Below are 27,466 nucleotides of genomic sequence, written 5' to 3' on the forward strand. Positions count from 1 at the left end.
CCAGCAACACGCACGTGCCCCGAACACTGCACACATCACACACCCATTGCACACACTAGAAGTGCAACTGGTGGAAGGGAGGTCAATGAAACCACGGAGAAAGGAAGACGGGGGGGGGGCTGAGAAAGAGCCGGCACAGGGGGCCTGACACAGACCCACAGGCGAGCACGTGCACCCACACGGGCGAGCAGGGCTGCAGCAGGATGGGGCCCAAGGTTCACCTTTAATGTAAGTTTTACATATGAACATCTGAAAGAATCGATAGGCCAGCAGCCCAGAGTGGCAGCCAGTAACCATGGGCCAGAGGATGGAGAGACAGAGAGAGAGACAAGGAGACACTGAAGCCACTGTGCAGAGCACAGGCGACAGGCCCAGATGGACACACACCCAGAAACATGCCCCATCCTTTCTAGGTGGGAGGGAGGGGGTAGAGAGCACAAATTACCGTCTTCTTGTATGTGCTTTTCTGTATCTTTCCTGCCCTACTATATAAGGAATTTTTTTTCCCGTGGGGGCAAACATCATCTTACTTTTCTCAAAAAGAAAAAAAAAATGCATGTAGAATGAGAAAAACCACTGAAACCAGAAAGGGAAGGCGGAGGGGACGAGGGGGTCCCAGGGTCTCCAGTCGCCTGAAGTGGGCTGGAAACTGAACAGGGCAGCAGAAGCAGGAGCAGGCAGAGGGGGCAGTGAGATGATGGTCCCAGCAGAGTAGACGTCACTCGCCTTTTCGCTCTTTCTCTTGAAGAGTCGAGCAAAAGCAAACTGAACAGGGCTTCCCTGGTGGCGCAGTGGTTGAGAATCTGCCTGCCAATGCAGGGCACACGGGTTCAAGCCCCGGTCTGGGAAGATCCCACATGCCGCAGAGCAACTAAGCCCGTGAGCCACAATCCTGAGCCTGCGCGTCTGGAGAGGCCGCGATAGTGAGAGGCCCACGCGCTGCGATGAAGAGTGGCCCCCGCTCGCCGCAACTAGAGAAAGTCCTCGCACAGAAACGAAGACCCAACACAGTCAAGAATAAATAAATTAATTAATTAATTCCTACCCCCAACATCTAAATTAAAAAAAAAAAAGCAGAGGCCCAGAGAGGGGAAGTCAAAACCAGTGGAGCCAGAGACAATAGGTGGGAGAGACAGAGCAAACTCCTGCCTCCCTTCTCTGATCAGACAGCACCCCGCTGTGCTAGATCTGGGTGCTTCAGCCAGAATTGCCCCAGCCCCTCAAGCTCTCATTCTAGGGGGGGAGCTGTGTGAATGGCCGTGACCACCCTTGCAAGTTCCAGGGGGTCAGGGAAAGCGCCCAGAGGTGGTCTGTGGCCTTTGAGATGTTTTGAAGGATGAAGAGGAGTTTGCCAGGTTGCAGAGAGGAAAGAAAGGGCACTCTAAGTCGTGGAAACAGCCTGGGCAAAGGCACGGAGGTGTGAGAGGGTCTGGAGGAGAACCAGAGCCGTACAGAGATTGATAAGGAAATAAAATCTGAGACGGAGACACAGAGAGAGAGAGACTAGAGAAATAGAGACGGCCACGAGGCACAGAGAAAAAGAGAAACTAGCAACAGTGAGAAACAGACACATACAGAAACGGAGACAGAAAATCAGAAGCACACAGAGAAAGACCAATTAGTGCGGGGGGAGGGGGTTTAGGGAAGAGGAAAGAAACACAAAAAATTGTGAAGACAAGAGAGCCAGGGCCAGAGAGCCTGAGAGAGAGCTGAAGAGGCACAGACAGACAAAGAGAGACAAAGACGGAGGAGGCAGAGAGAGACACACACGCATTGAATCACTTGGTGAGACCAGCGAGAGACGGAGATAAAGGGGTCTCGGGGCTTCTTCCCCGGCTCGACCCGCGGCTCACCAGCGCGCAGGCGCACTCCCGACCCGCCGCGTAGCGCGGACGAGCGCTTTGTCCCCGCCGGGGCTGGGGCGCGTCCCCGGGCTGGGCTGCTCGCAGGTGTCCTTGCGCCCCCCGGTGCATGGGGGCCCTGGCGGAGCGGCCGGCGCCCCGTGCACGCCCTGAGCCCACAAGCATCCACGCGGACACACACACTGCCCCGCGCAGACAAGCAGAGCCCCGCCACACACATCGGGGCCCGCGCCCCCGGGGGAGCCCACAGATTCAGGCAGAACCACCTAGAGTGGCGTCCCCGCAGTACACACAAATCTCTGCACACAGGGCCAGGAAAAACAGGTTCACACATCTGGACATCCAGACTCCCAGGCCACCTGGACACGTGTCCACACACCAACACAGACACCCATGAGCAAACAGGGCCACACGCATACCCCAGTGAACACAAAGGCACACACCCACAAGCGCACACTCACACCCATGCTCCTACCTCTGCTCCCAAGACACATGTACACCCATGGGGTCTCCAGGTGTCCATTCTGACCGGACATTGTGGTATTTGGCTTGTGAAAATGACAGTGAACAGAGAAACATCCTGATTTTGAAATCTGTTTTTAATTATACAGATTAAACAGTGTTACTACGACCAGAGGTAACTTACATGGATCGGTGTGTGATCTGATATAAAAGACATTTCTTCCTATAGACTGTTGCAAATGAACTTCCCAGATTGTGTGCCTTGGTGGAGGGGAGAAGGGAGGAGAGGAAGGGTCTTTGGATTTTTCTCCAGGGTGCCCAGGGCTTTTGCTAACCCAGTCTCACCAACCCCCCACCCACCCAGCCCAGCACTCCCGGGAAACACACAGCACGCACACAGCCACATCTCGCTGTGAGGACATCCACAACTCCACAAGGGCCTGACAGCCCTGCGGGGCCCCCAGGGTGTCAACTGCCACCACCCACCCAGGGCAAAGAGTCTTCAACTGCTCACACTTCCTGCTCACGAGCCCTGGGCTTCGCCTGGTGCATCTCAGACATAAGCAAGGTTTCTGCCAGGCACAGTCACTCCCCAAACTCAGGGATGGATGTGCACACAGCCGCATTCCAGAGATCTCCAATCTGATCATGTCCCGCTCTGGCCTCAAGCCCTCCAGCCACCAATGCTGCCTGCACAAAGGCCCCTCTGACACAGTCTGTCCTCACATCCCACCCCCTCTCACTCTCCAGCACACAACAGATACTCAAGAAACCGCTGACCAAACTCTGAGGTCTGTTTGTGTTTAATCAGACAATATGCAAAGTATTTACAACCAATTCCAAATCCCCCCTCCCCCCACAGGCCTCGGCCGTGGAACGCAGGAACCCTAGGCCCTGCCCAGAGCCGGGGGTCCCCTAGGCCTCTGCATAGTCATCTGAAATCTACAAAACACTGTTTGTTTAAAAAAAAAAAAAAGACAGTATTAGGACACCTTATACAAAGGACACTGGGCAGTCAGAAGGGGATTTGGGAGCGCGCTGGGGTAAGTGAGTCCAGATTCGACTGGGACGGAGACGGGACAGGAGAAGACTTGGGTAATAAACATGTATGAAAGGAAGAGTTGAAATTTCACAGGCAGGTACCACTTGGCCTCCCTCCCCACTGGCAGGGCCTGGCTGGCTCGAGAACCCCTGGCAGCAGGAACGTTATTGCTGTGATGGGGGGCTGTGGGTGAAATGTACAACAGGTCTGGGGGACAGAGCAGAGGGCGTTTTTACATGTTAAATATGAACACACATGGAGGAACATACACGTGCACACACACACACACACACACACACACACGCACGCACACAGGGGCCCTTGGCAAGATGCCTACAAACTGTTGGCTGCCCCATTTAAGAAGGACACACTGAGGTCCAGGGAGAAGCCACCACATAGCCCAAGGGCCAAAACACGGTCTCCTGATGCCATGGGCTGAGCTCACCACGTGATGCCAGGCCACAGGGTCTGGACAGGAGTGGAGCAGTTGCAGAGGCCATGGCCACAAATGGAGGCAGACACTGCAGCCCAGAGAAGGAAGCAGGGGCTGCCCGAGGGCACACAGCCAGTCCTGGTGTGTGGCAATAGACACCCCAGTCCTCCCTCCTCACCCCAGTCTAGGCACTCCTTTCCGTACTCGTGAGTTAAAGGTGCCAACTTGGGGAGAAGAGCAGGGGCCAGGCGTTGAAATGACACAGGACAAACTGGGCGAAGGAGGACCTGGGGTTCCTTCCTGAGGCCAGGGCCTCCCAATCATTTGGATCTTCTATTTCTGCTTGATTGCCTCCAGAGCCGGTGAGCTCACTCCCTTTCATGATTGGCTAGCTCCAAAGGTCAAATACCTCCCACCTTCTGATTGAAACCTGCCTCCCTACCCTTGTACCTTTCATTTCTAGCTCAGCCCCACATCTACCTCCACTCTCTCCCCCCACAATAGCCCACTGAGCAAACAGAGGCAGCAGGACTCTCTCTGCTATCTCTAACCCGTCCTCAGGCCCCTTGTCCCCTGGGCTGCCCCAGTCTGTCCACAGTGCCTCCAAGGACAATCCTGTTGGTTCCTGAGGAAGACAGAGGGAGCACCAGGTTCCAATCCCACCTCAACCCTGAACTGCTCTGTGGCCTTGGGCAAGTCACATCCCCTCTCTGGACTCAGTTTCCCCATGGGTAGTATGGGGACAAGGAATTGAAGATCTCTAAGGATCCCTCAGGTCTAAGAAGGGCAGGGTTTGAGGGAGGTGTCCACCCCACCCACCAGCAACAAGTCAAGCTAGGCCTCACCAGCCTGGGAGCCACAGCAGAGGGGGCTGGACCGAGCAGCCTCCACCAACAGGCGTTTCAGAAATGGGTGGCAAGGAGCAGGGTGGCAGGCAGGCCGAGGGCCAGTGGCCCATCACTCCTCTTTGGAAAGGCTCTTTGGCTATCTCTGCAGACAGACCTGGGGTGGTGTGGAAGTGGGAAAGGGCCAGTGCGTGCAGTAGGTTGAGGCTAAGAAAAGGGTGCCCTCAGCCCGGCCCTTCTTCCCAGTTCCTCCTGCTGAGACGCACAGAGCTCCAGGAGGGAACGCAGGGAGGAGGTGTGCGGCTGGCCAGGGGCCGGGGCACAGTCACTGCGCCAGCCTTGGACCCCGCCCCCAGGGCGGCCCCAGGCCCCAAGCCCTTCCATGCCACAAAAGAGGGAGGGGCCTCGTCACTGGCAATTCAGCCCCACAGAGAGGATCAACGGGGGGCGGACAGGCAGAGGCAGGCAAGACCCCACGTCAGGGGCCACCCAGCTCAGGATCAAGCCAAGAAGGCAGTCTGGCCCTGCAGCCCACGCCCTATAGGTTCTCTCCGGGCTGGTACTGGGGCTCGGTGGACGTGAAGTAGTCCTCCAGGAAGGCCTGCAGGTACTCGAAGGTGGGCCGCTCCTCTGGGTCCTTCCGCCAGCACTGGCACATGAGGTCATGCAGAGACTCGGGACACTCGGGCGGGCAGGGCATCCGGTAGCCCCTCTCCACCTGGTCCAGCACCTCGCGGTTCACCATCCCTGTGGGCAGAGGGAAGCATGAGTAGGCTGGCCCCACTGAGGAAATTGGGGCAGAGGGAAGTTGATGGGAACAACAGAGAGGGCTTCCTGCCTAGGAGAGGGTGGCTGTGACCGTGGGTAAGGCCCCCCCCAAGGCTGGGAGCCCTCACCAAAGACAGAGCCTAAGATCAGATGGTCAACCTCTTTGTTATACAGATGGGGAAACGGAGGCCCTGGACGGGGTTTGACTTGCCCAAGGTCACCTGAGCAGAGGGGTCACCAGGGCAGGGGCAGAAGGACCAGAGATGGGCTGTGGGGAGCCCTCTTACCGGGGTAGGGCACCCGTCCCTTTGTCGTGAGCTCTGTCAGCAGGATCCCGAAGGACCACACGTCTGACTTGATGGTGAACCGGCCATAGAGGGCAGCTTCTGGAGCCGTCCACTTGATGGGGAACTTGGCACCTGCAGGACCAAGAAGGGTCGGGGGAGCTCAGGAGAACATCATGACCGCTCTGCCAGATAGGCCCCATTCTTATCCCCACTTGACAGAGGAGGAAACTGAGGCTCAGAGAAGGGGTGTGACTGCCCACGGCCACACGGCATCTGCCGGGAGCCTCTGCCCACCTTGCCGGGCTGTGTACTCATTGTCTTCGATGAGCCGAGCCAGCCCAAAGTCAGCCACTTTGCACACGAGGCTTTCTCCAACCAGGATGTTGGCAGCACGGAGGTCTCGGTGGACATAGTTCATCCGCTCCACGTACGCCATGCCTGAAGCGATCTGTAGGCAGAACCCAGGAGCCTGGATCAGGGGCCACCCCTTGCCCTTCCCGGATCACATGGCACATGCCCAGGGGTGGTGTTATCCCCAGGAGTGGATAGCCAACCAAATGCCCCACCCTTCCCAGTTCTTCAGGCAATGACGTCAATTTACAATAAATACTGTTGGCACAAAAAGCAGGACCAGTGCCCAGCAGGAGGAGGTTGCATAGGGCAAAGGACAAAGGGGAGGCACAAGACAAGATGCAGCCAGGGAAGTGGGGCGACCGTGCAAAAGAGGCCCAGATGCTCCCAGAGACACAGAGGAGCGTCAGGTCCTGCCTGTTGTCCCAAGTCCCCTCCCTGAACCTCAGTTTTCTCACCTGTCAAATGGAATAATAGCCATCTCTACCACCTGATTGTATTAAGGATTAAATTAAAAAGTAGTTGTTGGGGCTTCCCTGGTGGCGCAGTGGTTGAGAGTCTGCCTGCCGATGCAGAGGACACGGGTTCGTGCCCCGGTCCGGGAAGATCCCACATGCCGCAGAGCGGCTAGGCCCGTGCCATGGCCGCTGAGCCTGCGCGTCTGGAGTCTGTGCTCCGCAACAGGAGAGGCCACAACAGTGAGAGGCCCACGTACCCCCCACCAAAAAAAAAAAAAAAGTAGCTGTTGAGCACTGCCTACAGCAAGCAAGTACTAATACATGTTTGATGAGTGACTGACATTGACAGAGAAGAAAACTGAGGTCTGAGGTCCCATAGCAAGTCAGTGACTCCTGATGCCCAGGTAAGGGCTCTTTCTTCTGCCCGAACCACCACTCACAGCACCTGTAAGTGGTCCCAGTAATACATGGGATGAGATCAGTGAGTGTGGGGCAACCAAGACAAGGTCCTTGGAGGGGGCGCTCAAGAGGCCAGACATGGTTGAACCAGGTGGGTCAGAGAGCTCAAGGCCAGGCGTGGGAGCGGGGAGGGGCTGGCTCACCTGAGCAGCCATGTCCACCAGCTGAGGCAGCCGCAGGTACTTGCCCGTCTCCCCCTTGAGAAAGTCCAGCAAACTCCCTGGAGAGAGAGAAAGCAGCTCTAGCCCCCACCCTGTCCTCCCTGAGCCAGGAAGCAGTGACTCCCAGATCTCGTCCACCGGGGCAGGCCGGCCTCACTTTAAGCACACAGCAGATTTTGTGCAAACCCATCTCTGAATGAAGTCTGTGTTTGTCACTTAAAAGGCAAGCAGGATGGGAAACAACCAAATGTCCGCCTCTAGGCAAACAGAACTGTGGTACGGCTATACTACGGAATACTACTCAGCAACAAAAAGGAACAAACTACTGATACACACGACAAGAAGGAAAACCCTCGGATGTAAAAGATTTAGCTATACGAAATTCTAGAAGAAACAACTCTGCGAAGACATTAAGCCCATCAGCGGCTCTGTGGGTTTGGGGCTGGAGAGCACTATCTGCAAAGGGGTACAAGGGTGCTTCCTGGGGTGACGGCCATCTATATCTCGGTTGTGGTAGGAGATACACAGCATAGCCATTCGTTAAACCTCACCGAACTGGATGCTTAAAATGGGTGTATTTTATCCCATGTAAATTATACCTCCAAAAAGTGGAATTTTGAAAAATAATTAATTTCAAAACCAAGTAAAAGTCAAGCCAGGAACTTGACCCAGATGTGCTGTGGCTCAGCTTGGAGGATTCAGGGAGCTCTCCTTCCAGCCCCAGAATGGCAAATGGCTTTCCAAAACCAGCAAATGGGGGGACATAGATGCATCGTGGGAAATCATTAAAAACGAAATGAACGGAGAAAGGCAACCTTTGGTTTAACTTTCCATTGACCTGGGAAGTTGGTTCTTTCCATTCATTCCGCCTTTAAAGGCGTATGCTCTAGATGTGGTGGGAGGTGAAGCACGTCCCACCTGCCCTTTTGTGAGGACCCCAGCCAGGGCTCACCCACGTGTCCGCGCCATCACGCAGGCCTCACCCTTGCTCATGTACTCCGTGACGATGTAGATGGGCTCCTCAGACACCACCGCGTACAGCTGCACCAGCTTCTCATGCCTCAGTTTCTTCATGACCTGGGCCTCCTGAAGGAAGGCCTCCGGAGACATTGTGCCGGGCTTCAGAGTTTTGATGGCCACCCTGGTGGCGCCATTCCAGGTCCCTGCATGGAAAGGGGTGCAGGCAGCCTCAGGGGAGGACCCCCATTCCCACCCCACAGGGACCAGGATCCGCCGGCCTGGGTACCAACTTCAGCTCTGGCCTCCCAGGCCACGTGACAAGCCCGGCCAAGGCCCAGCCCCTTTCTGGACCTCAGTGTCCCACCTGCACACAGGGCCCGCTCAAGAAACAGGAGCTGTTGTTCGGATGCTGATTATCAGAGATGTCCCCCAAGGCAGCACACTCATCTGAGAGTTGGGGGACCGTGGTTCCAACTCAACCGCCCTCTCCTGGGGAGGCGTGTTCCTTCGGGTGGCCCGGGTGTTAGCAGATGGAGCATGTACTCGTGGGGGCGGGGGGTGAGGCAGAGCCGGCCTCAGAAGAAGGCCACCAGAACAAGAGCTGTCTCAAGCCACACTCCCCGAACAGTAAGGCAGCACACTAAGTAGAAGGGCTCGGACGTCAGTCTGGCAGGAGTTTGGCTCCCACCTCTGCCTCCTCCCAGCAGTGAGACCGTAGGCGAGCCAGTTCCCCTCTCTGAGCCTCGATTTTCTCATCCGGAAAATGGGGATGCTATAGTATCCACCTGTGGGCTGTTTGAGGATTAAATGAGATTTTAGCCACTGGGCCAAGCCCACTGTAAGGACACAGTTAATAATAGCGGCAGCTGTCATTTTATTATTATCTGGTTTTTACATTGTGAGGCCTTAGGGGAAGCTGTGCTCTAAACCAGTGTGTTTAATCTGAGTTTTGTTCCAGCCGGGCCTGAGGCGCCTTGGGCCCATTCCTGCCCGTCTCTGGGCCTCCAGGTGCGAGCTGGGGCTCGGGCCCCTGTCTGTGGCCTTCCCGGCACAGGCCCTCTGGGCATGCGTACGAGGCGCTTCGCGAGTCTACCTGGATCACCCAGGGAGGAACGGGCGCCTCCCCCACTGACTGTTCACCGCACGCCCAAGCCAGGAACGAGTTTTGCAGCCACAGGAATGGCTGACGCCATGGATTTTTCAGGTTTTGCTCACGTCCTCTTTTTGTGCCTGTGCCTGGGAGCTGGCTTCTCATCCCCCTCCCCTCTCCCCAGCTCAAAGCCTCCCCTTCCCTGACTTGGCCTGACCTCCAGCCTGCAGGCCTCTGTCCCTGCAGTGCTGCCACCCAGGAACCCCCTCTGCTCTCCTCCATCATCTCTTCCTCTGAAGGGAGGGAAGTGGTGGTGGTGACGCCAAGTGAATACTGCGGCTCAGATGAAACAACCTTGAAAACAGCACACGGCCATCCACCACCCCCCCCACAACGTACACACCCCCTCGCTGGACGCGCAGGCTCACAACAGCCAGGCCTGCCTCACCGCTGCCTCTGCAACTCCTGTGTCAGCAGAAACCAAAGCAGAAGGGGGCCTGGGTTTTGTCAGGGCTGCGTGGCATTTGTTTTCAAGGACGGTTTGGCCGTCTCTCCAGAGTTAGACAGGAGATCATTAACAGGCCTGGAACACGCCAGACCCTGTACTCCTTCTGTGAGCGGGGGCTTCTCTTCCCACAGCTGAAGCTAACGTGTGGACCCACACGGGGCCAGCGTTCTCTCAACCCCACCAGGGTGTCCTATTATCACCAGTCCCATTTTACAGTTGGGAAGATCGAGGCTCTGTCCATGAGTGTGACAAAGGAGAGCTGTGCATGCAATAGCAGGTGGGCTGGGTGGCATCCTGGAAGGCTTCCCAGAGGAAGTGGCACCTGAGCTTGGATCCGCAGGAGGGTGAGTGGTTGACTCGGAAAAATAGCCCTCCAGAGTGAAGCCACCCAGCCCAGGCCACACGGCACGTCACTGGGGCGTCACGATGCCCAGCCCTGAGCAGTTCTGGGTAAACAGGTACCACGGTGTGCGGAGGTGTGGCGGTCTACACCTCAACTTGCTGTCAGCCACCACTGGGGGAGCTCCATGTTGAAAGTAGGACCCACTGTTCAGCAGAGGTGATGGAGCTCGTGGAGGCGAAGGCTGGGGGACCCATGGGGCCTTGAGCTGCCACTTTGGACAGACATCTGCCTGGTTCGCAGGTGGGCACATGGCGGGGTGTGCGGGGCCGGGGCAAGGCCTTACCCATCCACACCTCTCCGAAGCAGCCCTGGCCCAGCTTGACCTCCAGCCGCAGCGACTCCCGGGGGATCTCCCAGGCGTCCTTGGCCAGGCCCTGAGTCTGTGGCTTGGACATGGGGCACACAGTGGTGAGGCGGTGGCACAGGCCGTCAGCATGTTCTGAAGACAGAGGCAGGGAGGTGGAGTTCAGGCCCGGCGTCCGTGCTGGGGTCTCCGTGTCCCGCAGACTTACACACTGTATACACACAGGCTTCGGGGAGGCACAGGACACCCCCAAGGCCAGGCATCCATACCCTATGTGTACACAACCGTCCCCAACACAGGCCCACACCACCTCGTGCATCTGCTCCCTGAGTCATTCATTCATTCATTCATCAGACTTTAAGTGGGGGCTACCTAGGCAGGTGCCAGGGACCCAGTGGAAACCTGCCCTCAGGAAGTGCATAGTCCAGGACGACACCCAACTTCCCTTAATCACCTCCGAGGACCACGAGTGTGACAGAGGAGAGCTGTGCATGCAATAGCAGGTGGGCTGGGTGGCATCCTGGAAGGCTTCCCAGAGGAAGCGGCACCTGAGCTTGGATCCACAGGAAAGTGAGTGGTTGACTCAGGAAAATAGCCCTCCAGGCAGAGTGCACGCTGCCTCATGCATGTGCAAAGGCCCTGAGGGAGAAATAAGCCCCTGGGTTGGAGGAACTGAAAGGAGGCCAGGGGGCTGCTGGAGAGTGACTGGGGGAAGGAGAGCACCAGGTAAGGCAGGGAGGCCAGCCAGGTTTAGACTACCCAAGGCCTCAGAGGCCACATGGGCGTCTTTATCCTAAAATTCCAAGGTAATCCCTGGAGGGTTTTGATCTGGGGGAACGGGGTTCAGAATGAAACCTACAGTGGTGGCCAAGGGGACAGAGCGGGATGGCAGATCCTAGAGGGATTCGGGAGGCCTAGCCAACAGAGGAGGAGTAGCGTGCGCTCTCAGGAAAGGCCACGCCTGCACGCGCAGGCCACGGCCACGTGCCACAGGCCCACAGACACCCACAGAGAGCTGTCCACGTGGGAGCACCCAGGCCATGACGCCTCAGTCCAGCCGGGCAGCCCTGAACATCCAGACGGATCGGCCACACTCCCGCACACTCGGCCTGGCCCGCGTATCACGCTCACGACCTGCGCACGTGAGCTCCCCGCCTGCGCGCGCTCTCTCTCCCGCTCTCTGCTACAATCCAATCAATAGAGCCGCCCCCTCCTTGTCTCCCGGTAACCAGTTCTAACTGGTCCTAAGGCTGCAGGGGCAAATGACACCGGCCTATGCCCCCTCCTTCCCAGCTCACTCCTCCAGGCAGCCCCCTCCTCACCAGGCAGCTGTGGAGGAGGAGAGAGGATAGAGGGGCAGGTTGGGGTGGGGGGAGGGAAGAGGGGAAACAGGGAAGAGAGGGCACAGGGAGGAGAGAAGGAAAAAAGAGGGGGTGGGAGGAGGGAGAAAGGGGAGAGGAAGATGGGGGGAGGGGAACGGGAGCGCACACCCCCAGGGTGACAGAAGTCCTGGCCCTTCTTGGCCCCAAAGCCCCCCTCCTCAGGGTCTGCAGCTCATAGGATAGGCGGAGACCCCCGCATGCTCTCCGAGGGCCTACACTCCCCTGCGCCCAGCTGGCCGCCCGGGAGGCCTGGCCGGCACTCACTAGAGTAGTAGGCGACCAGCTGCTGCAGGCTGTTGAACTGGGTGCGGGAGGTGATGTAGAAGCCGCCGCTGTCCAGCTTGCGGATCTTGTAGTGCTTCACGTTGAGGCCCTTGGCGTTGTCGAAGTCAGACACTGAGAGGCAGTAGGCGCCTGCAGGGCAGGCCAAAGAGGAGCCGTGACCACCATGCCAGCCCACCGATGGGCCACGGCACCGAGCACACCGACCCAGCACGGGACGGAAGGGAGGCACAGGCAGAGCCAGGTCTGGTCCAGCCTGTCTCTGAGCACCCAGTTCTGGGGCGGCCACTGGGGCAGAGCTAAAGGACAAAGGGGCACCTGACCGGAGAGCCTTTCCATGAACGCTTGGCCCTAGCAAGACCTCTGAAGCCCAGGTGTGCATCCCAACTGTGTGACCTGAGCGAGTGGCTAGCCCTCTCTGGGCCTCGGTTTCCTCCGCTGCACAATGGGGCTACTTCCCGGGCTGCTGGGGAGACTCAATGAGCCTACATATAAGAGGGCCTGACACACAGTAGGTGCTCGATAAATGCTGGCAGGGAGCCTAACAGGAATGGTCCCGAGTGGCTGTGTGTCCCTGGCCTAACTGCCTTCCCTCTGTGGGTCTGCCCACGGGCACACTGTCCGGCCGGGCCCTGCCCCTTCCTGAAGACTCCAGGCTCGGGCAGGAGCGATCCTGGGCAGAAGACCACGTACTGGGTGTGGCCTGAAGGCTGCCAGAGCTAAGCTGGGCCAATCCCGATGGCCCCTCCCTGTTTCCCTTGAGCCTGGAAGAGCTCTGGGCTGGAAAAGTTTCCTTCTGCCCAACAGGCCTGGCTAAGCCTGAGCCTAAGAGATGCCTGGGGTGGCATCAGGGAACAAGGCTGAGCCCCAGGGGTAGGGGAGGAGGCTCCAGGGGCCAGAGAAAGCCTTTCTCGGGAAGCAGCACACAGGCCTCATGCTAGAAGCCCAGTCCGCACAGCCCACAAAACCTCTGGACAATCCTCAGGTGGGGGTTACAATCTCCAGTGTAAAGAAGGGAAAATGAGGCCCAGAGAGGGAAAGCAGCGAGCCTCAGGTCACCCAGCAAGTCAGGCACAGAGCTGGGACTTGAACCCATACCTGGGTCTCTAAAGCCTGCATTGGACAGCCATGACTTTCCACAGATGGCCAGGCCGTGTGCGTAGAGAAGCCACAGGCCTGAGTCTAAGGCCAAGCCCTGACCACATGTGCACACACACAGGCATGCCTGTGTCCAGTGGCTGTATGATCACACAGGTCCACACTCCCTAGGCCCTTGGGCACAAGGACAAACCCGTAACAATTCACTCCCACACAGCAACCCACAGACAACTGCACCCCCACGTGTGTACACACATGCCTGGACCCACACACGGCATGCACAGCCACATGACCTCTCAGAAATGCACACACATGACACAGATGCTCTGCCTTCCCATCTCCCACCGAGCCCCAGGCCCACAGGAAGCGGGAGCTCCGTAGCTATGGTGATGGAGTCTGCAACCCACGTGCGGAGGGGCTGGAGAGAAAGGGGTGATCATTCTCTGGTGGGGAGGAAGAACAGGAGAGGAAAAGAGGCCAGGACTGTTGGGGGAAGGGCAAAGCCAGGTCCCAGCACCCAGTCCAGCCCCTGAGGCCCCTAGAGAAGGGGAAGGAGAGGGGCCCATTGCATCAACACCCTCCCTGGGAATAGCCTTTTGCTCTGTGACCCTCAGACTCCCTGACAACCTGTGCCCATTCCTCACCTGAGGAACCTGAGGCCAGAGAGGCTGGCCTCTTTTGCTGCACCTGTTGCATCATCTTTTGCTGCATCTCTGGTCAACCCAGAGTGACTCAGTGTTCCTCAAATGGACCTCCCTGCCTTTGATCCTGTCTTTTTCTCTAGCTAGAGGGCTCTTCCCACCCCACTCCATATACCAAACTCCTATTCATTCCACAATACCCGGCTCAAATAACCCACAAAAGGCTCAGTTCCCACTGGTCAGCAGAAGCACTCATACCTTTCGTGGTCTCACTTTCTCGCACTAGGAAGGTCCCTCTTGGGTTCTCCGCATTGAGCAGTAACCGCTCTGACTCCCGTCTGGTGATCTTGCCAAAGTACCACCTGGGGAGGGAGGTGGAAGGATGGTGCTGGTGGTCCAGGCTTCCGCCCACCCACAGTGCCTCTTCCTGGGTTGTGGCTGGGGCCCTGGGCAGCCAGACCTCCCACTCTAGCCCAGGAGAGAAGCTCTGAACTGGCAGCGATGGTAAGCAAGCAGGAGGCCAGAGTCGATACTCACTCCTCGGCCTGGATGGAGTCGGAGGGCGCGACGTAGTTGCTGGGGATATAGCCCGTCTGTCCTGTGCTGAGTGAGTGGGCCAGCCACCAGTCTCCCTCTCTGAGCAGGGGGAGAGGGAGGGAGCAAAGGAGAAGGGAACCATCAGCAATGGAGCCCGATGCCTGCAGTCTTTATAGGTGCTGTGCTGGGGGCTCTTGAGGCTGAGTGAGGTGCAGGGAACAGTGAGATCAGGCCTCTCACAGCTGCCAGGCCGAGGCGGCCTGGGACTCTTCCCCTCCCTACCCCAGATGCCTCTTGGCCAAAGCTGACTCAGATGACAAGGCCCGAATTCACGGGGCAGAGTCCTGGGACAGGAAGTGATCTGCTTTCCTTCAGATAGAACAAGCAGTCTCAAGATGCCAAGAGCCGCCTTGGGATTGAGGGAGGGAGTTCCCTGTCTTTGGGGAGCAAGCAAGTTGTAACAGGAGAAGATTCCTCCTGAGATGGATGTCAAATCAGACCTTCAAAGCCTCCCCAAGTCCTGAGATTTGGAAGCCCAAGCCTGGGAGCTGGTAAGACCTGAGTGGAGGCGAGGGGTGGCTCTTTGGGGGCTTGGTGACAATCCAGGCGCCAACCCTGCAAACTGGAGCAATGCTTGCCTTTGTCACAGATCATGGGTCACACCCACAGGGCTCCTTGACTGAAAACTACAGGCCTCCTCCTGCAGCCTACCCATCTATGGGGGAAACTGAGGCCAGAGGGGGCTGGGACTTGCCCAAAGTCACACAGCGAGTCGTGTCAGAGGGAGCTGAGGTGGCAGAGCCCCAGTACCCAGGGCCCTCTACACTAATTGCCCCATGAGGAGGAGGTGATGGGGACAGGGTGATGGGCGGGAAGAGCCCCCGGCAGGGCGGGTCCCCTGGGTCTGGGTGGGAGTGGGGAGGGGGCAGAAGTACCTTTGCAGCCATCTGAATGTGAACCAGGTCTGGCTGGAGCGGGGGTCCAGAGACACAGAGGAGGGAGGAGAAAGCGAGAGCCCAACAGGAAAGAAGAGGCAGAAATGGGGGTGGTGAGAGAGAGAGAGGCAGAAAGAGCGAGGGAGAGAGCTGAGCGCCAGGCGGTGCTGGGGACGGGGGAGGGGGGACAAGGCGGGGCAGCCACTAGGGCCTCGCATCCAAAGCAATCCAAGGGGACAGGGAGAGGGTCTATGGGGAGGGAGGAGAGGCCAATGGGAAGGGCTGCCTGGGAAATAGGGTCCAGCCCCCTCCCATTCCCACTGTGCAGATGGGAAGACTGAGGCTAGAGAAGCAGAGGCCTCTGCTCAAGGTCACGTCACGCAGCCAGGCCCAGGTTCCTAACTCCCAGATGAGAAGGAAGCCTTCCCTACAGGGTGCAGCAGGGCTTGATACCTTGCTGAGCTTCTCAATCCAAGGCTGCCTTTGACCTCATCACAACCCTGAGAAGACACACAGCAAGCAGGATGCCCTCCCCCACTCCCTATCACCGGGACACAAAGAGAGAAAGGCCCTTGCCCACAGCCACAGTCTGGACTTGAACCTGGATCCCTGGCTCCTGGTTTTTCTGAGCTGCCTCTGACCCATATTCTTCAGCCCATTTTGAAGATGGAGAAGTTGAGGCCGGGAGAGAGTGGGGCTGGGGGAGCTCTCTGAGAACAGGTGAGTACAGGTGAGCATCCCAGAGCCAGGGGCCCAGCCAGGTGGGCCGAGGCTCAACCAGAGAGTGTGGGTCCCTTCTGGATGGAGTGAGGTGAAGAGAGAGAGATTGGGGCTGTGCGGTCTGACTTGGCTGGGAGATCACCGCACGCATGCTCAGGCGGGGGCACAAGCTCACATGGGGGTCTCTGCGGGAGAGGGAGGGCCCTGGAGTAAGAGGGCGAGGCCCGCCTCAAGGAAAGAGCCTAAAGATGCCCAGGCCCTCCATCTACCTCTCTGTGTGCCCCCACATAGGGTGGGGGATCCACACTTGTCTGTCCCATTTGACCCTCAAGGCCAACCTGCTAAGAAGGAAGGCAGGCCTCAGCCCCCCAGATGCTGAAACTATGGCTCAGAGATGTCTAGGGACCAGCCCAAGGACACACAGCACCCAGGCTGGAGTAACCCAGCACTTTCTTTGTAGAGTTGGGGAAACTGAGGCACAGAGTGGGGCAGAGACTTCCCAAGGCTACACAGCAAGGACTCAAATCACAGGGAAGAGCTGAGATCTTCCAGTCCCAAGTCTTCATGTCACCAAGGGGGAAAATAAGGCATAGAGAAGGGCGATTTGCCCAAAGCCACACAGCGAATCAACAGCAGAGCAAGGGTGAGAACCAGGGCCCCTGTGTGCCCACAGCCAGACACAGCAGGCCTCCTGGACCCCTGCACCCTCCCCAGGCCTCTCAGAGGCTCAGAGACCCTCAGAGAAACCAGGGGAAGATGGAGGAGGAGGCAGCAGGACTGGGCCGAGGTCTAGGTCAGAGACTACAAAATGAGGCAGATTGACAAAGCCAGAGTGTGCAAGCTGGCTGGCCTCTGGGAAGCCCCCAGCCACCCACTCACAGGGGAAGGCCGGCAGGAGCTTGTGCCCAGGGGCCAACCAAGCAGGGCCCCAGAAGCAAGGGTGAGGGTTCAGCTCTGCTGACACTACCCAGCCTTCTGCCAGCAGAGCCTCCACCGCCTAACATCAGCCCATGTGTGAGTTTGGGCTCACAGTCCAGGTTGGGGGTTTTATTTCACAAGGGCAGGGATGGAGGTGCGCTGCAATCTCACAGGATCCAAGGTCCACCTTCAGCCTGGCCCCAGCTTGAGAGGTACCTCAGAGCCTGAGCGCCAGAATCAGGGCGTCCTGGCGCCAGCCCAGCTCACCACTTGCAGGCTGCGTTACCTTGGCCCTGCAGGACCTTGGTCCTCATCTGCAGGAAGGGGATACTCATGCCTCCCTCTGAGGATGTAAAATGCTGGCACAGGGCCTGGCACGTAGTAGGTGCTCAGCATGCATGAGCTCTTAGTATCTTGATTTGGCTAAAAAAAGAAAAGCAATTAAATCTGCAACTCTGTGGTACTCCTCCCCACTCTCCAAAATGTTTTTAAAAACCAAAGCAGCTCAGTTCCAGTCTCCGATAAGGATTTGCTGTGTGACCTTGGGCAAGTACCCTATCCTCTCTGGGTCTTAGTTTCCTCATCTGTAAAAAGGAGATAATATTCACAAAATCTCCCGTGCAGGCAAAGTGTGTAAATCAGTCAGCTTCAAGCCAGGCTTTGGGTAAGCTGATTACTGTGATTATCATCTGAGCCTCAGTTTGCCCACCTGTGAAATGGAGATATCAAGCCCCATCTTCCCATGCCAACAGTCTGGGAGGCTCAAACCTGCCTCAGGTGGCTGTGAGCTGTCTCAGCCAAGGACCAGGGACTGCCCTCACGATGAGGGGCCCCATAGCTTCCCAGATCAGTCCAGTCTGGTGGGGATACCGATCTGCGCCCGGCTCAGAAGTAACAGCGGTGTAAACCTAACAGGTTGAGCAGAGGCACTGCATCTGGCGCCTTCCCTAGGGCCTGGTTCCTATCAGATAGGCAGGAAGAGGGAAGGAAGGGAATCACACATTCCCTGCCTGACTCCTCACCCTCCCACATATGGCAAGAGGAGAAAGCACTGGACCAGGAGTCCCCAAGCAACAATTTTACATCCCAACTGCTGTCACTAGCTGTGTGACTTCACGCTACTGACCTCACCTCTCTGAGCCTCAGGATCCTCTTTTTGGAGCCTAAACCTTGTGGGCAACTCAGGCTGGCGTGTGCATTGGGAGTGTGGCAGCTTTGGAACCTGGGGCGTTATGCCAGGTGGGTCCTTCTGTTTAACTCATTTGGGCTGTTGGGACTGGCCAGAGGAGCCGTTTGGGGATTACAGGCAAGCCAGGGCAGCTGGGTATGGCCCAGGCAGTCAAGTTTCCGAGCCCTGAGGCCTGGACCCATGGTTGGTGGGGAGAGAGCAGGGTGAGGCCAAGGCAAGTCGTGTGAGGAGGGCCAGAAGGGGTCCCTCACCCCATGGTGGGAAGTAGAACTGGAGTGCCCAGGGCAAGGGGACAGAAGCCAGTGCCTGCTGGAGCACTGCCCCAGAGAAGCTGCTGGAATCATCTGGGTGGGAGGAAAGGGCAATTTAGGAAGCATCCCAGAGTCAGACCCAGAGGGGCTCTGACTCCTGAAGACTTAGACACCGGGGCAGGGGCTCAGGCCAGTCACACCTCAGACCCCAGTGGCTTCCTCGGACCCAAGACCACACAGTACCCAGGATTCTAGGAGCAGAACCGTTTGGCATGGAGATCCAGGGCGTGCGGGCTCCAGGCTGCTACTGTGAGGACCCCAACCCAGCCAGCCCTGGCCAAACCCCAACAGACAGGCTCAGCCTTAAGCTCTCCCTCCCCGACTCCCAGCCCAGTCACAGGTTAGACTCAGAAAGTCCCTCATTCCTGCAGGGAGAGGGGTTGGAGCAGGGGGTTCACAATAATAGACCTTAAGCAACAACAGTGGAAGGACATGCAGGGTGGTCCCTGGGTGAGGTATGAGACATGAGCACCTCAAATGTGGGTGGCCCGTCTTCCACTAAGCCTCTCCCCACCATCCCATCATCCCTCTTCTTCCTCTAATGCCAGCCCCCCAACTCTCTCAGAGGAGCAGCTGAGCTTTGTGATGTGAGGAAGGGCTCCCCATCCACTCCCACCCTCCCTCACCCTCCAATCGGGGTGCCTCACTGCCACCCAAGGGCTTCCCACGGATGGGACTCCATCACTTCCTGGCAGCCCCCAGCCCATCATGGAAGGCAGGAAGGAGGAAGGCAAGGGGCTGGACAAAGGAAGACGTGAGGGCTGCCCTCTGACTCTGAGTGAAAGAGGCAGAATCAAAGTTTTGAGAGCTTTGCTCAAGCTGTGACCCCCTGAGACACTCTTCCCATTGTTGCTGGTTGAGATCCTCCAGTACTTCAAAGCCTCTAACCTGAGGCATCCTCCCCAGCTCGGGCCCTTCCCTCCTCCCAGCTCCTCGGCACCTCCACAGAGCTCCTCTTCCAAGGGCTCGGGGTCATGCCTACCCCTCCCAGCTCTGCCACTACTAGCTGTGTGACCTTGAGCAAGTCACTTCACCTCTCTGGGCCTCAGTTTCCTCATCTGTAAAATGGAGCAAGTAAGCATTTCCACTTTCCAGGGCTGTGGCGCTGTATAAATAAAACGACGCAACTGCTCCGCACGAGAACAGGCCCACGCTCGAGGCACGAGAGACGGTGGCTATTTTATGACTGTTCACTCATCTCGTGCAAAATCACCACCCGGGCACCCACAGTGTGCTGAGCAACAGGTGATGGGGGACCCAGAAATGTGGCAGGCCCAAGAGCAGCCTTCAAGGAGTTCCCAGTTTAAGGAGAGGGAGATACAAACAGCCGGAACCATAAGAGAACTAGAGCGGCATTGGAACTCAGACAGAAGCGGGTGGGGGGAGCTGGGAAAGCCCCCTCCCTCCGGGACAGCAGCTTAAGGAAGGGAGAGAGCTGCTGCCCAAGTTCCAATCCTGGCTTTGCTACTTGGTAGCTGTGTGACCTTGGACAAAGGCCTTCACATCTCTGAGCCTCAGTTTCCTCATTTGCAAAATGGAGATGGCCCCTCCCCCATCACTACAGCCCTGGTGGGAGGGCAGCAGAGCAAATACAAGGACATGGGTAAAAATGCCTGCTACCTCTTTTCCCCTTTGCCTCACAAAGGGGGCAGTTCTGAACTGGATCTTGAGGGATGAATAGGAGTTTGCCAGACAGAGATGGGAGAAAGGGTGCTTTAGGCAGCGAGAACGACATGCACAAAGGGCAGGGAGGCATGAAGAAGGAAGAAATGCTTGGAGACGGTGGAGACGTCCAACCCCCTTAGCCAGGCCTTCGAGGATGCTCATGGATCGATTCTACTCTACCCTCTAGAACCTTCTCGCCCTTCTGCAGCCCTGAAGGCCACCAGCCCCCTCCAGCGCTGCACCCTCCCACAAGCTGCCTTTCTGCGAGGGGAACCGCCTTCTTCCGCTTCCTCCATCCCCTCGACTTCACTGTGCTTCCTGCAGGGTCCTGCTTGAAACTCCCAGGCCCTGTGGTCGCCATCAGAGGTGGGGCACACAGCAGGGGCCCTAAGGCCTGAGCTGACCCCGGCCCCGCCCACTGCCTGCCACTTGGCCTGGACTGGGGCTGCATCCCGGCCACACTCTGGCTCCAGGAGGGCATGGCCTTCTCCACCCAGACCTCACTGGGCCCAGCACTGGACCCTGCATGCAGCTGGCACTCAGTGTGGGCTGAACAGGGAGGGGATGGGTTAGCATGAGGTGGACGGGGAGTGACAGGGGTGATGGGAGGACCCTCCCCATTCGCAGCCTGGGATTAAGGTAGGGATCTGGTCAAACTATTGGGGGTGAGGACAGAAGCTGGGGAAGCGCAACCAAGGGAGCCAGAGACCATGTGAAGCACATGCCGGCGGCAGCCCACCCCCACCAGTGAAGCGCCCCTACCCAGCCCGCCGCCCACGGAGTGTGTACACACCTGACATCCACCTTCCTCCTAGGGCCAGCGAGAGAGAAGCAGAGAGGGAGAAGCTGAGAGAGAGCTGGAGGGAGGAAGCACGGGCCAGGAATGGGGAGGGGGTTCCCCGAGGCTGTTGGGGGGATGGGAGGTGGCGGAGAGGGGACGCAGGCCCTCCGAAGGCAGGAATGCAGCAGGCGTGGAGCTGTAGCCCACCCTCTGTCGGCAGCTCCGCCCTCTGTCGGCAGCTCCGCCCCCAGTGTGATCACCCCAGCTGTGACCACCCCAGGGCACATGACCCAAAGCCTGCACCCCCCCCACCCGCCATGACAGGCGTTGCACCCCACCTCACTGCACTCTAGGCAAGGAAAGGAGGGGAGTGGGGAGGAGGGGAAGGACGCCACCCCATGGCCAGAGCCTCACCCACCCCTCGCCAGTTCACTATCCCTGCTCACAGGGGCCCCCAAGCCTGACAGGGGCCCCCATCCCCCCCATACGCCAACTTGGCCCTAGGATGCCCCATCCCAAGGCTGGAGTCCCTGGAGGTGAAGCAGAGATGCCCACCAGGGTGCCCCGCCCTCCACACCCTATCGCACCATCTCACCCCCTTGCCCTATCCTGACTCCTCTCACACTGGGTCCCCAGGATGGGTCCCCCAACCCTCCCAATGAGGGCCCTCCCTCTACAGCTGCAGACTCTGGCTTTACTGGTTGCCCAGGCTCTCCAGCCTCTCTGTGGGCACAGCCTCCAGCTCCACAGGCCCTGCTTTTTGTAGTCCTGGGTCCCCGGCCCAGTCCTGCGCTGATCACATGCCCCTGTACGGGTTCTGGGATCTGGAGTGCTGTGCCCTGCTGTCCAGTTACGGACCCAGATCGCTGTCCCTGGAGCCGTCCCAGACCCCGACCACCGGCGCCTGCCTCATCACCCCCAGAGGCCCCAGGACAGTTCCCTGCACCTCAGCTGCCTGGACACCCAGCTCTGCCTGCCGCCCATGAAGCTGGCCCTGGACGCTCAGAAGTGGCTCTATCCCAAGACCAGGCCCAGGGTTGGGGTCCTGAGGGGCAGTGGGGTAGGGAGGCACTCACGTGTTGTTGACAATTTGGAGCCGCTCCCCTTTCTTGAAAGACAGGTCAGTCTCTGTCCGCGACTCATAGTCATAGAGGGCCACAAAGGTGGTCACTCCGCCTGCACAGAAGGTGGGGCATGTCAGAACGGCCAGAGCCATGGCTGGGGGGAGAGGTGGACAAGAGAGCCCTGCACCCTGGGCGGGGATGGGGCTGGTCTCCCACCGCCAGCCCAGAGGCCTGGTCCCATTCACTGGGGGTGGGCCTCTACGCATGTCCCCCTGTGCCTGTGTGTCCCGCACGCGTGTAGGAAGCACGTGCGTCTCTCCACCTCTGAGTGCGCCCACTGGGCTTGAGGGGATGCTGGGTGTTGGCTTCTCTGTTTGCTATCTGTCTTCCCCACAGCCCCAGAAGTCCCCAATAACAGACATCTTTGTTTTGTTCCTCGAGCCTGGTGTATAGTACGTGCTCAAGAAACAACCATTAGATGAATGAAGCAGTGAATGAAGGAAACTGCGCCTGGGGACGTGGCTCTGTTCTGGGGAGGTATGACTCTGGATGCTTCTGCGTGTCAGGGAAGATCTTGGCTGCAGGTAACTGTCCCCTCCGAAGCCTTCTCTGTCCCCCCGTGTGAAGTTACAACCTCCAGCCATACATCCACCAACACTACTCCCTGCCCGTTTTGCTCTTTCACAGCAGTTACCACCCACTAACACCCTGCACGGTTTACACACCTTGCCCTTTGCTTCTCTCCCCCACAGGGGTTTTGTCTGTTTTACACGTTGCTGTGACCCCAGCACCAGAAGAGACCTGGCGCACAGAAGGGGCGCCACAACTGTCTCTTGAACAAACGAATGGGTATGTTTGTGGGTCTGTCTCACTTGGGTGTGTGTCTGTGCCTGTGTGTTCTCACTGCACATACGTGCATCTGTGCATGTGTGAGTCTGTGGGTCTCTGGGATGGCATTTCTAGCTGGGCACGTGTGTGCTCTTGAAGGGCTTCTGACCACATGTGTCTGTCTCCATCTGGGAGTATGAGGTTTTTTGCATATGTGTGTTTGTATCTGTGTACATTTGCCTTGGGTGTGTGTCTGTGCCTGGAGGGTGCACATCCATGTGTCCCTGAGTGTGTCTCTATGTGCATGGTGTGTCTGTTTACGAAAGCGTCTCTAGCTCAGCACGTGTAAACGTCTTGTATGGGTGTCCTGAATGAGTTGCTGACTGTGTGTGAGTGTGTGTATGGGGGGGGGGGGCTCTGTGTGAGGGTGTCCGGGTAAGAATGCACATGTTTGTGTGAGGGTCTTATGTCTGTGTGTCTCCAGGACCACATCTGCATCTGTAAGCATCCTTTGCCTGGCGCTGCTATACCCACAAAGCGCCAGCAGAGGGTGCAGGGGCGCATCTCGGCATTGGGCCTGGCCTCTGAAGACCCCAGTTCTCTTTCTCCGTTCTAACCCGCCCCGCCCCCTTGGCCACTCACCGCCTCCTGTCCTGATCCATCTCTGGGCTGACCAGAGCAAAAAGCAATGCCTCAGACCCGTCCCCGTGCTTCCGAGAAACCCCCCGGCTCTCTGGCCTGTTTCCGCCTATAGTCCTATATCTCTAGGGCCCTTTATACGCCACATCGGATTCACCCCTAAAGGCAATGGAGTGTGCACCACACTTTCCAGTTTATAAAGCCTCCAGGAAACTCCCAATGGTCCCTAAAGCCAAGTAACCCCCAGACTCCTCCCCGTCACTGAGCGAAAGAAACAGCAGCCCAGAGAGGGGGCGTTGCCCCCCCAGGGCACACAGCCCTCCTGGGGGAGGCGCCAGGGCCACCCGGCTCCCACACTCCCAGGCGCACTGACCAGCCAGGGGCCCCGCCCTCTGCGGGGAGGTGACTGTGTCGGAGGAATTGAAACCTCCGAACAGCTTGGGCTCGGCGGCTGCAGGGGCGAAGGCCGTGCTGGGGCCCCGGTGGCCATCAGCGGAGGCCGGCTTGCTGGGGGTCTGTGAGGTGGGGAAGGCACCCCCGCCGCCGCCGCCGCCGCCGCCACCGCCGCCGCCGCCGCCACAGCCGCCATGGGTGTTATCAGCAGGTTCCAGGCTGCGGCGCCGCTGGCTGGCATCCTTGGGCTTGCTCTTGTTGCTGCCCATGGTCCTGCTGGAGACGAGAGAGGACCCTGGGTGAAGGGCTCTGGGAGCCGGCAGGGTTGCCTAGGCCCCTTAGCCTGCACTCCCATCCATTCTACAGATGGGGAAACTGAGGCCCAAAGAGGCCTCTTTGGGTAAGTTACCTTTCAGAACCTCAGTTTCTCCATCTGTAAAATGGGAATAGTGATGGCAACCATAAAGGGCTTCCTGGGTACAGGGCCAAGCACAGAAGAAACACATCATAATCAGAAGCCCTAACCTTCCCCACCTTCCTCTGAGTCACTGTTTCTGTCTCTCATGGGTAGGGATAGTATCTTGAGTCATGTTTATGTCCCAGGCATATAGGAGAAGGCTGAGGGTTTGTTGAGTAAATACATGACTGACTGAAATTGTCTAACACCAGGGGGAAAGGTGCTAAAAGTTGCAACTAGGGCAACTAAGGAGAGATGGCTGGGAGCTCACTCCAGGCCCAGGGCCTTTGCACATGCTGTTCCCTCTGCCTGAATGCTTTTCCCTGACCACTTGAGCAGAGTAACTCATGCCTCCTTCAGTTCTCAGCCCAAACGTTGCCTCCTTGGAGGCAGCATGTGGCAGGTGGGAGGAGATGTTTAGGGGTGATGGATTATCTTGACTGTGCTGATGGTTTCATGAGTGCATCCACGTGTCAAAACTTATCAACTGCACACCTTAAACATGTGCAGTTTATGGTATGTCAATTATACCTCAATAAAGCTCTTAAGGAAAAAAAAGTCACTTCCCTGGAAAGTGTTTCCCAACTTCTTTCATTGGTTTAAGTCCCCTTGCCTTTTGTGCCTCTCCTTGATAATATGTGGCCCAGTTTTGTGTGTGTGTGTGTGTGTGTGTGTGTGTGTGTGTGTGTGTGTGTGTGTGTGATTACATGATTATCATCATGGGCTTTTGTCTGTCTAGTTCACTGCTGTGCTCCCAGTACCCAGCACAGGGTATGGCACACAGTAGGTGCTCAATAAACAGCTGAATGAATGAGTGTGAATGTGTGACTATTCAATAGTTAAGAGAGTTCTGAGCCAGAAACCTGGGAGGGCTAGAGATCGGGAAACACAGAGAAACCCAAGTTGCAAACTCCCCAGTGACGCCCATAGCCCTGCCACCCCCCCTTTGCTCCCCATGTTGCCATCTGCAGGTCCTCATGGAGCCTAGCCAGGGTCTCCCCACACACCATGGCCGCCCCTCCCAGCTCCCTCATCTTGGCAGCCCTGATGGGTCATCACCTCACCTGGTGCAAGGCAGGGGCTATCCCAGAGGACCTGGGAAGCAGCCTGAGGTCTCAGCACGAACACCAGGTGTAGAGTCGGCGGTCTCGGACTAGAGGCCCTGCTCTACCTCTCCCCGCTGTGTGACCCTAGGCAAGTCACTTCCCCTCTCTGGGCCTCAGCGTCCTCATCTGCAAAGTAGGGATAAAACAGATTTCTCAGAACTGTTGGGAGGATATGACTAGAAAGAGAAATCATCAAGGTTCTGTCTCTTGGGTCATGATTTATCAGGCTCTGACTCTGGCAGGCCCGATACTAAGAGCTTCCCAGCCCTGAAATATCCTTCACTCCCCCAAAAGCAAGAGTGAGAGTGAGGCCGTGTATGGCATGGCATAGTCTGAAGCCAGACTCCCCAGACTCAGATCTTGGCTTTGCTCCTAATCGGCTGTGTGACCTCAGGCAAGTGACTTAACTTCCCTCTGCCCCACTTCTTCAGCTGGAAATGCCTGTGACAACTGAAGGAGGCAAGGCAGAGTGCTGGGAACACAGTAGGTCACCCGGCCACATCAGCTATTACCGATACTGTGATTCTGGACACACTGGCGATATGAGCTCCGATTACTCTCCAGGGGATGCTGCAGGCCCTGAAATCAGTCCAGAACTTCCTCTGGGAACCCGTGAATGGGCAAAAGTCCCCTTGACTGGCTGGGGCCTCAGGCAAGACGGTTTGCCCTGAGCGCCAAGCCCAGCTCTGTGACACCCCTCCCTATGTGAACATTAGCCAGTCCCTGTAACCCTCTGGGCCTCAGGCTGCCCGCCTGCACAATGGGGGCGTGGCCTGCATGCTCCCTGGGGGCCATCCAGCTCAGAGAATGTGGGGCTGGGGAGGCCCTGGGGAGACCTGCTCAAGGGATATGCCAACAAGCCTAGGAAGGCCAATTTCTACGGCAACCCAATCCGTTGAGGTCACGATGCCCATCAGCGCTCATACAGTTGGTGTCCTGTGGGATCTACTAACCCGGTTACCCACAGCCCCAGGCTCGATGGAGGCTGAGCCCCAACCACCGCATCCCCACCCACCTGCTCCCTGGTATAGTATTCACAGCACCAGCTGTACAGCAAGCCCTCTGCCAGTCACCACAGGGAGACACAGAGATGAACTGGCCAGGTCCTGCCTCAGACGGTGCATGCTCTAACAGGGGACTTGTTTGTGGGACTTTGAGAGGAAATAATAGTTACAAAAACACATTAAAAATATTTTTTAAATTTTAATGAAGAACTTTCTAAGAGCCCAAACTTTCTTTAGAATGAACTAAATGATGAAGAGTGAGCCCCCTGTCACTGGAGGTGATCAAGGACAGGAGAAAGTATACTTGGCTAATGTGCCGAGGAGGGGGAAGGAAAGCCAGGGCTGGAAATTGAAGGCCCTTCCAGCACAAAGAGGATGCATTTGCCCACTTGGGAGGGGGCAAAGAAAAAAGCTCTTGACCCCTAAGCTCTTACACTAACCCAGAAGACCACTCCCCACTGAGACACTCAGAAAAACATAAGAGGTCCTTCAAGACCAGACTAAGGTGGCCCAGGGCCTCTGCTTGCAATGTTTGTTGGTTTGTGGGGTTTGGGTTTTTGTTTTGGGTTTTGGGGGTGGTTTTTGTCCTTGTGGTTGATCCTGATTATATAAGTACCACCTGTTTGTGGAGAGGTGGGCAGGTCGAGGTTAAGGGCCAGAGTACTGGAGCAGACTACCTGTGTGTGAATCCCAGCCCTACAAGCCCAGTGTGGGACCCTGTGCCTCAGTTTCCTTCTCTGTCAACTGAGGATAACAACAGTACCCATGTCATAGGGCTGCTGGGAGAATCCATGAGGAAGTACACGGAACATGCTTGAGATGCTGTGGCACGCTGGCAACCTGCCTCCAGTGGACAAGCCCCTGGGCATGGCGGTGCATTTCCTTCCGGCATCATATGAACATAGGACTGTATATTGGGATCCATCTAGTGCCCTTGACTCTAAGCTCCCTGCGGGAAGGACCGGGTCGGACCCATCTCCATATCCCTACTAGGTGCTCTGAAATATTTGCAGAATAGACAAAAGACTAAATGAGCACAGACATGATTCGCATCCTGCTTTGCTCCCGCAATGCCATGTTGTAGAGACCAAGTATCATTCTGCAATATTCAAACACTCCCAGA

General features: G+C 57.4%; 1 protein-coding gene across 2 annotated transcripts in view; it reads right to left on the reverse strand.

The window, feature by feature from the left end:
- Positions 1-3,270: 3,270 nt before the first annotated feature.
- The window catches only part of SRC (SRC proto-oncogene, non-receptor tyrosine kinase), a 56,140-nt gene continuing 31,944 nt past the window's right edge, over positions 3,271-27,466 (reverse strand). Inside the window, exons 3-14 of one of the 2 annotated variants that reach the window (XM_079945891.1) lie at positions 25,298-25,465; positions 23,757-24,049; positions 21,929-22,028; positions 14,334-14,432; positions 14,055-14,158; positions 12,040-12,189; positions 10,373-10,528; positions 8,112-8,291; positions 7,111-7,187; positions 5,994-6,147; positions 5,700-5,831; positions 3,271-5,391 (exon numbers count right to left, since the gene is read on the reverse strand). In XM_079945891.1, the coding sequence (XP_079802017.1) occupies positions 5,183-5,391; positions 5,700-5,831; positions 5,994-6,147; positions 7,111-7,187; positions 8,112-8,291; positions 10,373-10,528; positions 12,040-12,189; positions 14,055-14,158; positions 14,334-14,432; positions 21,929-22,028; positions 23,757-24,045 (1,650 nt within the window). In that variant the 5' untranslated portion in view covers positions 24,046-24,049; positions 25,298-25,465 and the 3' untranslated portion in view covers positions 3,271-5,182. Of the gene's footprint in view, positions 5,392-5,699; positions 5,832-5,993; positions 6,148-7,110; positions 7,188-8,111; positions 8,292-10,372; positions 10,529-12,039; positions 12,190-14,054; positions 14,159-14,333; positions 14,433-21,928; positions 22,029-23,756; positions 24,053-25,297; positions 25,466-27,466 lie in introns of both variants that reach the window. The other variant, XM_079945890.1, reaches the window with a different exon arrangement.

This window comes from Stenella coeruleoalba (assembly GCF_951394435.1).
Source record: "Stenella coeruleoalba genome assembly, chromosome: 15".
In the NCBI taxonomy this organism is placed as follows: Eukaryota; Metazoa; Chordata; class Mammalia; order Artiodactyla; family Delphinidae; genus Stenella; species Stenella coeruleoalba.